Consider the following 14,789-nt stretch of genomic DNA (forward strand, 5'->3'; position numbering starts at 1 on the left):
GCTCTGGGGCTTCATTGCTCTGCATAAGCCTCTTACTTGAACATTATGAACATGCTTACAGGATGGGAGAGCACAGGGATGATGTCATTAATATGCCGCTGCTTCTCCACTGTCCAATCAGCAGGCTTAGGGTGTGTCCTGGACCAAGCTGTACTGCTTACTTCCAGTGGAGGTCTAGGACCAGGCTGGGCTGTCTAGCTGGGCTGCCTGAATTACAAGACTAAAAAAAATTGCATATCTTTTGGTAGGTAAAGGTCACATTTACGTGTCTGAACTGTGTATTTATCTGCCTGACTTGAGTTTAGCTGGTAAATGTAGAGTGAGCGATCAGGACAAAGTACTCGCGTCACATAAAAGCCTTTTATTTACATGTTAATAGTTTGTTGGATTCAGCAGTGACATTCAGCAGTCACAGGCTCTCTGGAGACATGTATGAGCCTGACAAAAATGATTAGTGGCAGCTCAGACCTTTTACGCACGGTCACAGCACGTTCCCACTGTCTGTGCAGGATGGAAGCTGCGCTGGTGAGATGCGAATCTGGAGCATAAAAAAAGCAAAGTCCTCTATTACCCTGCTATGAATATTTGGTGTTTGAGATCTTTTTCCAGAGCAGCGTCTTCAGGTTATTGAGTATGAGTGAATGGTGGACTTCCATCTGGCTGGCTAGGCCGCTGAGGGTCATACAAGTCCTCAGCTGCTTCTGCAGCTCCTCTTTCAAGTCTGACGGCGAGCCATAAAGCAGGTAGTCCTGCATCAGTTTGCAGGCTTTGGCCAGGTTTGGCTGAATGACGTCATTTTTACACTGCTTCATCAGCTTGTCGCAGGCCGCCGTGCAGTCGCTCCCGTATGTGCAGTCAGAGTTCTGTTCACAGTGCCGGCCTTTGAGGAAGCCTTTGATTGTCATCTCAGTGGCCACCTTGCGCAGGTCCACCACCTTGAAGTCATACTTATCGTTGTAGCCAATGCTTTTGAAGCTTGTTTCGCAGACGAAGAAGCTGCCGTAAGTCCCGTGAAAAATCTCCTCCACAAATTCCAGCATGCCAATAGCGATCTTGGCCCTTCTGGGCCAGGCAGGAGCAAACCACTGGTGGATCACAGTGTGGATGGGGGAGGGCAAGAGGGTCTGCAGGAATGTGGGGATCTGAGTGCCATATAGGGAATCATGGGGGATCTTCTCAGTGATGTAGAGGTCTCCACAGTACCCCAGCAGCTGTGATGTATGTTCCTTCTCATGTAGCGATAACATGAGAAGGAACTCGTTTAGCTGCAGCAACGCCCAGATGGATTTGGCTTCTGCCAGAGAAACTTTCCCGTCTCCATTGACATCTGCCATGGCTAATATACGTCTGACCAAAACCATCAAGGATGTCTGATCTCCCAGCTTTGCCTGTATGAAGGATAAAAAGACAAAAGCAATACATTTTATATGCTAGCATGTACTTTTCCTGCTAAATAAAATATGCTTGCTGGTGTTACATATATTTACAAGGCAACAAATATTTCAAAGTATAACTAAAGGCAACATTTTTTCTTTAGTTTTGGATAGAGTGGAGAGGGATTAGAACCCCTGTCAGTCTTTATTGGAGAGATTCACCCTCTCCTTTTGTCCTGCTTATCATTATTATTGAAAGATAAAGTTAAAGAAAATCCCAAATTTTGGATTGTCCCCAGAAAAGTAATAGAGGGGAGATCTTCCAATGAGGACACTAGTTCTGGTGATCGGGGGGTCCCCAAGGGATTCCCTTATTTTGCAGGGATTTCCTCTCACTTCCTGTTTGGCTATGGGACAGGATGTGAAGGAAAATCTTCCTAGTAGGGCACAGACGGTAAAAAATAAAGCAACAGGGGATTTTAACCTTTCCTTACTCTAGCCAAAATGAACAAAAAAATTGCCTATAGTTCTACTTTAAAGCTAGTGCATTCTCTACAAGTTGGCACCATGACAGTATTTAGGAACATATTCAGCTCCACCTTTTCTGATGTCACCAACCTGGAACTAGAAACTGAATGACAGCCATAGACCGTGGTGATGGGCACCCTGGGTGATGAAGTGGCCTGTAAAGCTCAGCCAGCTGTGCAATTATCTTCTGCCCAGTTTGTTTGGTTATTCTGCATTTATCTGGCTCCTCTCCATAGTGAGGGAAGCCACATGTCTATACCAAGGAAATCTAACTTCTTTGTAGCTGCTTGTGCTTTTCTCCTGGTCTGTCCTGAGAGGGTCCCCCATTCCACAGCTTGCTATCAAGCATCATCCATCATCCACATCCTGTCCAGTCTGGAACACACCACTGCCAGCAATAGGTGAGCTGCCCTTTAAAGCCCATCTACAGGGAAAGGTATAATGTATCCATGCAGTGAGGTTGCCCCTGCACTAGAAATGTTAGGGCTACAAAAAAAAATGTCACTTACCTTGTCCTCCACTCCCCTGGCAGATGGTGCTTTCCTGTACTACCCTAGGTTCCAGCGGTGTACTGTCCCTCGGCATCCTCACATCCAGTGCAGGGCTATGGGTTATGCATTGAACTTGAGGACGTCAGCGTACCTATAGCCACCGGTGCATTTACAGCCTGGAGGGAGCTTGTAGGAATCTGGAATCAGGTTAATAACCATGCTTTTAGTGGTCCACTAGGCCTAAATGAGCATTTAACCCTTGCAATGTAGGGGCAGCCCCACGGCAAGGAAGCATTTTTTTCCTTTCTCTGAAATTCACCTATAAAAGCGGAGCTACAGCCACCAGTCAGAAAAAAAAAAAAATCAGCGGCTACTAAAACTGTAGCTGCTGACTTTGAAAAAAACACCCACTCACTTGTCCCATGATCCAGCAGTGCAGTCAACCCAGCCGTCTTCATCCTCCGTCCTCCCTCGGCAGTGCCGGCATCTTCACTATGGGCACCCGGCTGTAACAGTTTGCGGCCTCACAGCCGGGAGCCCACTGTGCATGCACGATTGGTGGACTGAAGTGAACTCAGCTTTCATTCACTTTTGAACAGCCTCTACGTTTTAAGGTAAACAGCCCCAATGTGTCACACTTTTTACAGGCAAATAATAAAGTGGGTTTGTTTTACTAAAAGAGTAGGGGATGTTTACCCAGTAATATAAATGTACACTTTGCAAAATGAATGGTAGCAAGTAAGTAAGAGGAAGCTGTGTTCACTTTCAGTAACCATTTATATGTTAAGGTAATTTAAAAAAATAGATTTTTGCTATCATATGATTGGAAGTGCAAAATGAACACAGCTTTGCCCTATTCATTAAAGTTCCTTTTCCAACGTAAATGTTCACTTTACTGGGTGAACAGCCTCTATTCCAACAATGCCACAGGGGTTGATTTGCTTAAGGGAAAAAGCCTGTGCACTTTGCAAAGTGCTCCAAAGCTTAGTAAAGGAGCAGAAGCTCTTCTGACTTACATCATCCAATCATAGACAAGAAAAAAATGATGTTTTTTTTTTATTTTCCTTGCATGTGATTGGGTACTTTTTGCAAAGTGAAGCTTCACCTCATTTACTAAGCTCTGAAGCAACTGCACTAGCAGAGGGCAAGTGCACTTTGCAAAGTGCACAGTCTATTTGCCTTTAGTAAATGAACCCAATTGTGTCCTGAATATTGATATTGGAACAGCAGTTACCAAGATTCGCCACTAGGTGGCAATGTAGTACCTGCACTGTCCACATTGAAAATCCTTATAGAAAGTTCTAACTACAGGCAGTCCCCAGGTTACAAACAATATAGGGTCTGTAGGTTTGTTCTTTGGTTGAATTTGCATGTAAGTCAGAACAGGTATATTTTTTTAAGTGTAGCTTTAGCCAAAACAATAATTTATATGTTTTTTGGATAGCATAGGAAAGAGTTAACACCTCTGTAACAATTATTTTGCTGTCCGGGCCCCTGTTAATAAGATTTCACCTCACTTTCTGTCCCTGTGACAATTTGATTTTGAAAAATTTGGGGTGTTGTGGAAACAAGGATTGGAGATAAAGCTTTAGTGGAGACACCTTTTTTCCATGATAACTCTTCCAGGAGTGAAATTCCCTTCCTAGGGGAAGATTTTCTATCACTTCCTGTTGTCTCCCTGCATTTGTAAGTATAGCACTGCCCCCATAAGGACTGCCAGGTTTTACACTTTCGGGTCCCCCTGAGTTACCAGCATACAAAAATGACGGTTTCAAATCCTTACATTCTCCTTCCTTGGCTTGCTCCAATGATCAGTCCAGGGGTATTTTGGTTGTTTTGTGTTTATTATAAATAAGGATAGGAGAAGGAAATAGTGGGATACTGCAAATTAACTATGCACAAGTGGTTGAGGACTCCTATCTTCAGGTACAGCCAGGCTGTTAATTCACCCTACCACTATGGGTGATTTTAGATTAAGTCTCTTTCCTCCCGATAAGATGACTTAGTGAACTTAGCAATTATCTTCAGGGCACTCTCACTAGCATCCTCTTTCTCTTCACTTGACACCCATCCACTGACTATCCTACACTTGGGGTGGCCCCCCTCAGGTCAGGCCCCTTGACACGATTCCCCGTACTCAAGATACTGTGGTCCCAGGGTCTCCAGTGTCTCCCCTTCAGTCAGCTCTCCTGGACCTCTGGGTTCAGCTCCTCTCATCCTTTCCTCAGTCCCTCAGGATGACCTCCTGTGACTGCATGTCACTGCTACAGAGGAGGAGGCAGCCACCCCCCAGCCAAAGACCTCACAGCACAGGTGCTCCTGGCTTTTTTACAGTATCCCAGAATGCACTGAGGCAACCTGTCCCCTGCCAATCACCAGGACTGTATCAAAGCCTATGCATCCATTTGTCAGGTTTCCTCCCACTGCCCAACATGCCTCCCTATTGGACCAGTGTGAAGCACTCCCTAGACTGAATGAATCGCATACTGAGCACACTGAGCACACCTCACTAACAGATCCTGCTCTCTAATAGGCAGAGAGCAATATAGATTTACCTGCAGCCCCTCTGGTAAGCAGACAGAGCCAAAACTATACTTTCTCGCTAGCACATACATAGGAGGGTGCTACATAAGTCAGATGTTTGTAACCGGGGACCACCTGTATACTAGAGTTGCACTAAAGTTGACCATACAGGGATTGATATTCAGCCGATTCACCCATGTATGGTCGTTCGCATTCATGAGAAGTCGATGTGTCGGTTGACTTCTCATGAATCGGCTTGTTGAAAAATTTTGCTTCGATCACCGCATGCAGCCATGCAGTGCTGATTAGTGTATACTGACAGTGGAGGAGTCCCGCTGTCAGAATACAATGACACAGCAGGGAGGATTTCCCCATCCACCTTGAGTGCGTGGATGGGGGAACCGGATCAGTTTTTTTTTTAAATGAAAAAAACGAAACCATATATGTCCAGCTTTAACTATAATGGACAACACTTTGCACAGTCTTTTACAGAAAATGCAACCAACCATACCGTGCCGGGCAATCCAATTTAATTTATTGAGATGATTAAAAGAGGAATTCAGAAAAAAAATGATTTATTTATTAATTTATATAGTGCTGACATACTCTGCAGTGCTGTACACTGACCCATTCAGATCAGTCTCAGTACCACAAAAGGTTACACTCTAATGTCCCACCACAGTCGCGCACTATTATTATTATACATTTATATACTGTTATCATCTACAGTGCTGTACAAAGCACACTGTATCAGCTTTATCAGTCTGTGCCAAAGGAGCTTACATTCTAATGCCCCCACCATAGTCATGTACTATGACTATGGTTTTCTGTTGCCCCAAAAAATGAGATCATACTCACTTTTAAGAAGTTGAGCAGCATCTCCTTGAACTCATCCATGGAGGTTCCTCTGGTGGGTTTATCAAACAGGACCAGCTCCCTGCGAGGAGATGCATCTGGATTGCTCTCTGCTTTTAAATTTTCCTCGACTCCACACTTAATGATAACTTCTCGGTCCCTCCACAGCCCTCGGTAGACCTACAAGTAGACAGATTGTATAGGTTATCATGGTACATGCAAATGTCCGTTACCTGTAAATCAAGACAATTTCATTCCCCCCTAAACATTTGGTTATTGTGTTTAATTAAAGGATGAATGGAAGGCAATCTGTCTTTTTTATCTTCTAGTTTCTCAGCTTGTGCTCTGTATTCCCAGGAGAATTACCAGAACGCCTGGAGAGACGACGTTCTACATCCAGAATAATAGTTTGCATTTTATGGTATGTTATAAATATGATTAAATATTTTCCCTGATTTAAAAACATGATTTTCTTTATAAAATATTTATACACATTTGGAAACCAATAACAATTTCTGACACTTCAGCAATGCTTAAATGTGACCCTCACCAAGAAATGACTAGACACTGCCTGTCCGTAAATCCCCTAATATAGCCGGGAGACAACAATCGAGGAGACGCACTGATAAACCTTTCACAGGCTGAAAGCCAGGCAATATCTTGGAGCTTTCTAAATCATATGTATATAACTTTTATGGTCTTGCATGGAAGGCAAATATTAAAAATTGCATGCTTCACAAACTTTAAAGGACAGAAATTGTCTGTTTTTCCCACTCTGCTACTTTATTAACCATTTTTTGTTTTATTTTTACATGCTGGGTATATTCCACAGTGCTGCACAGGGAACAGTCTAGAAATCACATAAGTCTCTGCACCAGAGGAGCTTACAATCGAATGCTCTCAACAAATTCACACACTATTATTATACATTTGTATAGCTCCCTGCTTGACCGTATTCAGGGCTGGTGCTTCCACTAGGCAAACTAGGCAGCTGCCTAGGGCGCATTGCCACCTAGGGGCGCAGCCACGAGTCAGCACTCACTCTCCGTCATTAATGATCCTTGTGAGCTGAGGAAAGGGGCGGCAGTGGGGGAGGAAGAAGGGACAGAGGAAGATGCCAGGTGTCTGGGGCAGTGGCAGAACTACCAGGCCCTGGCTTTCCACCATTGTTGGGGGAGCCCCAAGGGACAGGAAAGGAGCCCACTGGAGTGCTAGCTGCATAATGATCCTCTTTGTCTGGAGCTGAGCGGCCTAATCCCTGGGCGGGAAGTGACTCTCTATTTTGAGTTGGTGGGCAGCCGTTCATTTCCCTAGGTCTGTATTAAGCATGGAGTGGAGGAGAGCTGAACCTGAGCCGGAGCTCGGCACTGGAGGGCGGCACCTTTACTGGAGCAGAAGCGATGAGGCAACGGAATGGTCTGAGGATGTTGGTGATGAAGGAGGTGCGGAACTCTGACTGCTGCTTCTCCCTCCACCAGGAGCCGGTTGGAGCTGTGGTGAGCACTGTGGTCCAGGAGAGGAGCGTCCTGGGAGAAGGAATAAGCAGGATCATGGTGAAGGAGGGCAGAGTGCAGGCCACTCTCTTCATACTGCCCAGTAAGTGTCCCCAGAACAGGGAATCAGGGTCCCTGGGTGTGACATGGAGTATCCCTGGTGTGGAAGAGAATTGCGGTCACCAGGATTGCCATGGGGAATCGGAGTCACCAGGTGTGACATGGGGGAGAGGGGTGACAAGTGTAACAGGGGTTTGGGGTCACCAGGTGTGCCATGATGAATTTGGATCCCTGGGTGTGCTATTGAGATTGAGGTCCCCCGGTGTGACATGGAGGATCATCAGGGTCCCCAGGTGTTACATGGAGGAACATCAGGGTCCCCAGGTGTGACATGGAAAAACATCAAGGTCTCCGGGTATGACATGGAGGAACATCAGGGATCCCTGATGTGACATAGAGGAACATTGGGATCACTGGGTATGACAGCATTACATGGATGAACCATCAGTTCAGGGTCACTGGATATGACATAGAGCAGTTTTTAACCCCGTCCCTTTTTATAATTTTTTTTTGGGGGGGGGGGCGCAAGTAGCTGATCTTGCCTAGGGAGTAAAACAGTCTAGCACCGGCCCTGACCGTATTACATAATGCTTTGAATTGAGGAGCTATTAGCTTTGCAGATTTTTTGTAATATAGAGCAGTATAACCGTCTGGACCTAGGCGGTTGCCTTGCCTAAAGTGGTTGTAGACCTCAGACATGTGTAGCACCCTCTAGTGTGCTATTAGTCTTAGTGCAGGTGTCCTGTCGAATAGTGCAGATAATGCCTCCGACAATCTGCGCATGCGCAGTACTAACGTCACTCTGGCAATCAGCTGGCATGACGTCAATTCTGCGCAGCAAAAGCAGTAATCGACTGAAAACCGGAGGCAGTCTGATATATCCTGCATTTCGGCTCCTCCCACAGCCTTTCTCTCATGTACCCCGCATGGTCACACTCTGGCTTCGGGCTTATCCTTTTAGAGGAGGATTAGTCTGGGGCTGCCAGTCATGTGCCACCCCTGGGAGGGGTGAGGGAGGCTGGGCAAGTGACTCAATGAGGAGAGCACACACCGGCCAGTGTTAGTGTGCCAGTGTTCTGTCCATTACTGCTTTTGCTGATCGTCGGATAAAGCCTCTAACGTTGGAGTCATTATCTGATGATCTGCACTATTCAACAGAACACAGGCAAATTTAAGTTCATGACTCATGGTAAGTTTGTGAGTCAGAAAATGAGTCAGGGTTACTGCAGGTTAGGCTGGATGGCTCCAGAGAGGCAGGTCTCTGGTACCTCCTCCTGGATCTAGAAGTTTGGAGAAACTTCTAGAAGTTAGTGGGCGGAGGCCAGGAGGGTCTGATCTGCATATATAAGAGGGAACTTGGCCAATGCCCAGGCAGAATGTCCTGGGAGGGAAGCTGAGTCAGCCTTTAAATATCATGGAGGCATGCCAGCATAAGAGTCAGATGGACGTTGGAGTGATATGGAGGCTGTTGGTGGCCTAGGAGGGACCCTGTTGGTGTGGGAGGGGTTTGCCTCCTGGCTTGGGAAGTTCCTATCAGTGTCTCAGTTTAAAGAGGAATTTTACCTAAGGAGCAGCATGGAGCAAAGAGGACATAGTGAGTACATCAGCGCACCCAGGGATTCACAAGGGGAGAGACTGACACATGTAGCAAGCTTTCAGGAGGACAGCGCTGTGGTTTAGCCTCCTTATCCCTTGCCCAAGAGATCTTCAGAGTAGCCAGGTGGGCTGGTGGACAAGCAGCCAGGAGGGCTAGTTCCTGCCGGCAGTAGAGCTGGGAGCAGTTCTACAAAGGAGAGGAGATACTCCTGTAAGCTGTTTACAACACACTGTGCTATGTTCTAAAAGAGGGGCTGAGTGAGAGCTCCTAGTCTTCAAGGGATCTTTGCTTTGTTTTTGGATCATTAAGGACTGCTAGTATCCAGGAAGGAGAACAGTTCAGGATTGTGTACATAGGAAGGAACTTGTCCCCATTTATTGTTTAGTTCAAGCTGGGCATTCCATAACCCCTTTACCCCATCCAACTTATTATCCCTAATAAAACAACAAAATCAAACTCAGACATTGTTTTTTGTGTCCTGATGAAAGTGAAAAATGCTTGTTGCCTGGCTGTGCAGGAATAGGGGAACCAGTTACCAGCAGTCCCTGCGGGGGTAGAGCTACACATGAAATATGAACAAAACATATCATTCTATGGTGTGTACCTGTCTCAATTAAGAGCACTACGCTTCATTTCTGTCTCCTGCTTCATTCCTCTGCTATCAGTATGAATCACTTCTAACAAGTTTTCCTGACACCCAGAGAAAAATGGTGACAGGAGAGGGAACTCCAGCTAATTGCCAACCTCAGCTTTGTTCCTGCGTGCTGCATGAAAAATGGTGACAGGAGAGGGAACTCCAGCTAATTGCCAACCTCAGCTTTGTTCCTGCGTGCTGCATGAATCGGGGGCAGGGGGTGCCCCTTACCTCCAATAGCTCTCAGAGCTTTCCTTTCTGAGCTCTGCCGTCTGTAATTTCAGCTCTACGCCTCTTTTTCTCAGACAGCTGAGGCAAGCTTTTTAAATTTTGGACTTTGAACGGATGTAGAAAAAAGAGGGCTGCAGATAAACAGGCACAAAGGATGTAGGAAGATTTGTTTAATCTCTGTGTCATTTCACTCACTAGGTACTCTTAGGTAAATTAATGCATTCTAATGGACAGAATTCCAATGGCCAGAATAAATTAATATTGGCCAATAGAATGCATTTACATGCATACATGCAAATGTGTAAAAATGCCTGTGCAATACGTAGCCTATACCAGAGGAGCTGAACAAATCCCCAGTGTGCATGAGGCCTAAAGCTGGCCATATATGGACTGAATTTGCATCCATTTATGGGCAGGGAGGATGTACAGATACTACAGAAGTCAATCTACAGATTTACTTCTGTATAACCACCTATTGAATTTTTGCCACTCAATCATTGCTGCCGACTATAGCCTACAGCGCTGATCAGTATATTCTGACAGCAGGAAAGTCTCCCCACTATCAGAATACAATAGCTCAGCGGGAAGGATTGCCACCCATGTCAAATGTGTGGATGGGAGAATGGAGTCAGTTTTATGTTAGAAAAAACTGCTCCGTCTATGGGCTGTTTTATGCTGCTAAATGACTGTGGTTACTCTTATCTAAGTGTCAGTAGAAAACAAATGCTCTAGATGTCTGCAGTGATAGACAAGCCACACCAATAACTCCAATTCACTAAAATGACCCACTAATTTCCCTTTAGGATTGCAGGCTCAGAGGGTAGGCAGCCATCTTTCTCAATATCAGAATATTTGGAACAGAGATGAGGCAGAAGGCACCTTGGGGGTCCTTCAATAACGCATTTACAACACATCACTGGTGCTGTGGATGTAGTTGGAAGCCTTGCACCAAATTCCTGAAACACCTGAGACATTTTCATTGTTAATACCGCCATGTGTGACAAGTTCATGTAGCTATTATTTGTGACACTTATACTCTGTTCCTATTGCTGTGACAAATTGATAAAGAAATACTGTCATATCAGTGATAAGGCAAGTGGAGGTAAATAAGACTTCTTTCAGGTTGGAGTGAAATCAGAGACAATTCTGTGACAGATCTATGCACACTCTCCTGACAAGTACATAATCTGTCCAAAGTTGAACTATTGGTTGCATTACAGAGAGGCAGATTTCTGAGCATCTGTGACACTTCTTATGAGTTTCAGTTTGTTCCTCTTTCCTAGTAAACTGCTTAAAGAGCAGTGGCTGCCCTGGGACGTGGCCATGGCTTATATACAGTACCTGATGTGTAGGTGAGGAGGACAGGCACTGATGAAACACCAGCGTGTGGTCATCACACAGATCCTTGCAGGAGGAGCCAGAGATGATGCCTTTCTTGTACTGGTCACACTGCAGAGAGAGGAACACAAAGTCAAACATCAGACAATGGAAAAATTGACTCCACAGATCACAGCGAAAACCTCAGTCATTTTTACTTTAGACTTATTTCAGCAGAAATTATGTGTACCCTTTATGTTGCTGAAAAACCAGCAGTGGCAAATAAGTGGTTTTAGCAATGATGTTTTCAATAGCCTAAGAATGCATCTGGTCACCACTCTGCCTGCACATCCCAAATAATAATTCATTAAGGCTGGATACAGAATAGATTTGGTTTCATTAAAATATCCGGACAGTGTGAACTAGTGGTCTCCAAACAGCGGCCTGGGGTCCGGATGTGGCCCTTTGCTTGCTTTTATCTGACTCTTGGGGCCCTATTTTTTTTACTGAAACCAATGAAAGGGTGCATTACCTCTCAACAACACAAACCATGGGGCAAAATTTCTACCAATGATATAAACGATGGGGCACAGTTCCTCCCAGCGAAACCAACAACGGGGCCCAATTACACCAACGATGGGGCACAATCCCTCCCAATTACACCAATAATGTGGCATTATTCCTTACAATGATGTGGGATTGTTTACTCTCACTGATGCTGGGGCATTTTGCACTCCCAGTGGCCACAGTCCTTCCCCTCTAAAGTCTGAAGGACAGTAAATTGACCCTTTGTTCAGAAAGTTTGGAGAACCCTGGTCTGGATAAACCAACTCATTCTGATAACCAAATATGAGCATAATGGTACACTCCCAAATATCAAATGCCTTCATGTGTATCATTATTATTAAAACACCCACAGATACAAGGTGTTGAAAAATTGATTTGATTATTTCCACCAAGATCACTTTCTTAATACTGTATATCTATAAAGGCTTTTTTTCATTGGTCCAGAGACTGTTCAAATCCCTATGAAACTAAAGGACCAGTCCACTCAAAAGTGATATTTTAATTATATGCAGAGGGTGATGAACTAAGTCAGCCCCTGGCTTCTTATATGTCTTGGATGCTCCAACAGCAAGATCTCCCTGCCAAGTTCCCCAACTCGTATTAAAATGTGAGTCAATTTTAATTGACCTGTGGATTTTCCCACAGGTCGAGATGTCGAAAGGCCAATTACCATCCAATGTGTAGATGATAAAGGGGAAATATTCAGCTGACAGAAGTGAGAATACAACTGCCTGTTTAAGGCTAATTTACATGGAAGATGTTATTATTACACCGCTGAGCAATTTAACCCTTTTTCTGGAGATGACCCCATCCGCGTCACCTTCTATCCCAGGCTGCTGCAAATGAGGTGAACGCCAACAAGCAGTTAAATCGCTCAGCGGTGTGGAATGAGGATGAATGAAAATGCGTTTTTTCCGTTGTCTCCAAACCCCTCTCTGTCCTCCTCCCGCCTCTCTGCCAATTTCCCGCTGAAAGCTTCTAACAGACTCCAGTAAATAGATGAGTCCCAGCAGACGCCAGGTCAATACCGTGTTATCAGTCCGTCTTTACCAGTAACCTCCATCTGACAGGCAGAGAACTACCTTAATTAAAACAGAGTGGCGGCCGACTCACAACAAGACAGAAGCTGCTGTCTTTGAAACGCAAGCTATGCAACGCACTCCCTTTTAATCACATTGCCAGGTCAGGCCTCCCGAGAGGTGCTCCATGTCACACCGGTCAGAGATGGGTGACTTTCAGAGTCAAGAGTTTAAGACAAACCCTCGCACTTGCTGCACCCCGCTATCATTTCCATTATAAAAGTCCATGAACACTTTATATGCAAAAATCCATGTCCTTTTAAAAACACAAAAAAAACTCTCAAGATAAGAAATATCACAAAAATCATACTTTACACTATATATTTTTTTGTGGCTCAATTCTGGAAAACATACTAGAGCTGCATTTGCCACATGGCAGAGTGTAAAGGGAAACCCACAAAAGCACATGGGGAACATGCTAATTCCACGCAGATTTAAACCAATGAGCCCATTTTCTACAAGGCAGACATGAGTAACCACTAAGCCACCATTGCCCAGCTCCAAAGCTGGTGTAAGGGTAATCCCAAAACTCACGGGTTTCAGTAACATTTTGACTGTTGAAGCCAGATTGAAAATTATATTTATTTAGACAAACATGTAGATAGGAAGCCATTTTTGGAGAGCAAGTGTCAGGGAACTACCAATATCCTGGCGAATCAGCGAATTGGCGCGAATGCGCATGCGCGCCCAAACACGGGTGTTAGGGATACAAGTGGTAGCCTGATGGCAGAGGAAGGCCCCACTGGTGCTGGAGGGCGGAGCTTAGACGGGACCCCCCAAGGTAAGTGACACAGGCTAACCTGAGGTGCGGAATCTAAGTATCCACCGGTTTTCGCCAGGGCCTCTAGTGGTGAGGATGGACTTTGCTGCGTGTGGATACCAGGTCGCAGTCCTCAGGGTCGCCCCACCAAGGGAGAAACCGGTCAAGATCCGAAGGCAGATAAGCAGACAAGGGAGATCCGAGAGAATGGTCAAACAAGCCGGGGGTCAGGACGGGCAGCAGGTCAACAAGGTCAGGAACAAGCCAAAGGTCAAACGGATATCAAACAGGTAACAGGAAGCAGGCTTCAGGAACACAGGAAGAGCTGCAGACAAGACAGCGAAGACACAGTGCTTCTGAGCTGTTTAAATAAGGCAGCCTGTTTGCCAATTACTGCAATCAGTCTGCTCTAGGTTAACCCTTTGGATTGCAGAATCATGACAGCACATCAGTGTGCTCAGGAAGCATTCCTAACATTGCCCCCCTTCTTAAAGGCAACCTCCGGGTGCCCAACAAACTGCTTTTCTGAGGATGGGCAAGAAAAAAACGCCTGGATCAGGTCTCCGGCATGAATGTTACTCTCGGGTTCCCATGAATTCTCTTCCGGCCCATAACCCTTCCATTTAATAAGGAACTGAAGCTGGTTACCTCTTTTCCGGCAATCAAGTACAGCCTCAACTTCGTACTCCATGTCGCCATCCACCATCACTGGTTCCGGAGGTCCAGGGCTTCTGCCGGGGAAGGCGTCGGGAACTACGGGTTTTAAAAGAGTGACATGGAACACAGGATGGATCCGTAGGGTATCAGGTAAGGATAACTCATAGGACACAGCATTGAGTCTTCTTTTAACAGGGAATGGGCCGATAAACCTGGGAGCCAACTTCTTGGATGGGCATGCCAAGCGGAGGTTAGCTGTGGATAAAAAGACCTGGTCACCTGGTTGGAGAATCAGTTCTCCCCTCTTTTTCCCATCAAAGATTCTTTTGGATGCTATCTGAGCCTTGGCCAAGGTGTCCTGCAGAAGTTTGTTGTTACTCGTGAAGAAGCCAATGGTGACCTGAACTGCGGGCACTCCGGAATCAGATGGGAAGTCGGGCAGAAAGGAAGGATGAAACCCATAATTGGCAAAGAAGGGAGATTGGCCGGTGACAGAATGTCGTGAATTATTAAAGGCAAATTCCGCAAATGGTAGTAATGCTACCCAGTCGTCCTGGACGAAGGTGGTAAAGCACCGGAGATATTGTTCCAGGGTCTGGTTCGTTCTCTCTGTTTGCCCGTTCG

At 45.5% G+C, this 14,789-nt stretch overlaps 1 protein-coding gene across 1 annotated transcript in view; it reads right to left on the reverse strand.

Annotated features, from left to right (window-relative positions):
• Window positions 1–343: 343 nt before the first annotated feature.
• Window positions 344–14,789, reverse strand: part of DIPK1B (divergent protein kinase domain 1B) — a 211,068-nt gene continuing 196,622 nt past the window's right edge. Inside the window, exons 3-5 of the mRNA XM_082262985.1 lie at window positions 11,127–11,234; window positions 5,774–5,950; window positions 344–1,388 (exon numbers count right to left, since the gene is read on the reverse strand). Of these exons, the coding sequence (XP_082119111.1) occupies window positions 576–1,388; window positions 5,774–5,950; window positions 11,127–11,234 (1,098 nt within the window). The 3' untranslated portion in view covers window positions 344–575. The remainder of the gene's footprint in view (window positions 1,389–5,773; window positions 5,951–11,126; window positions 11,235–14,789) is intronic.

This window comes from Pelophylax lessonae, assembly GCF_965119305.1.
Source record: "Pelophylax lessonae genome assembly, chromosome: 7".
Lineage (NCBI taxonomy): Eukaryota > Metazoa > Chordata > Amphibia > Anura > Ranidae > Pelophylax > Pelophylax lessonae.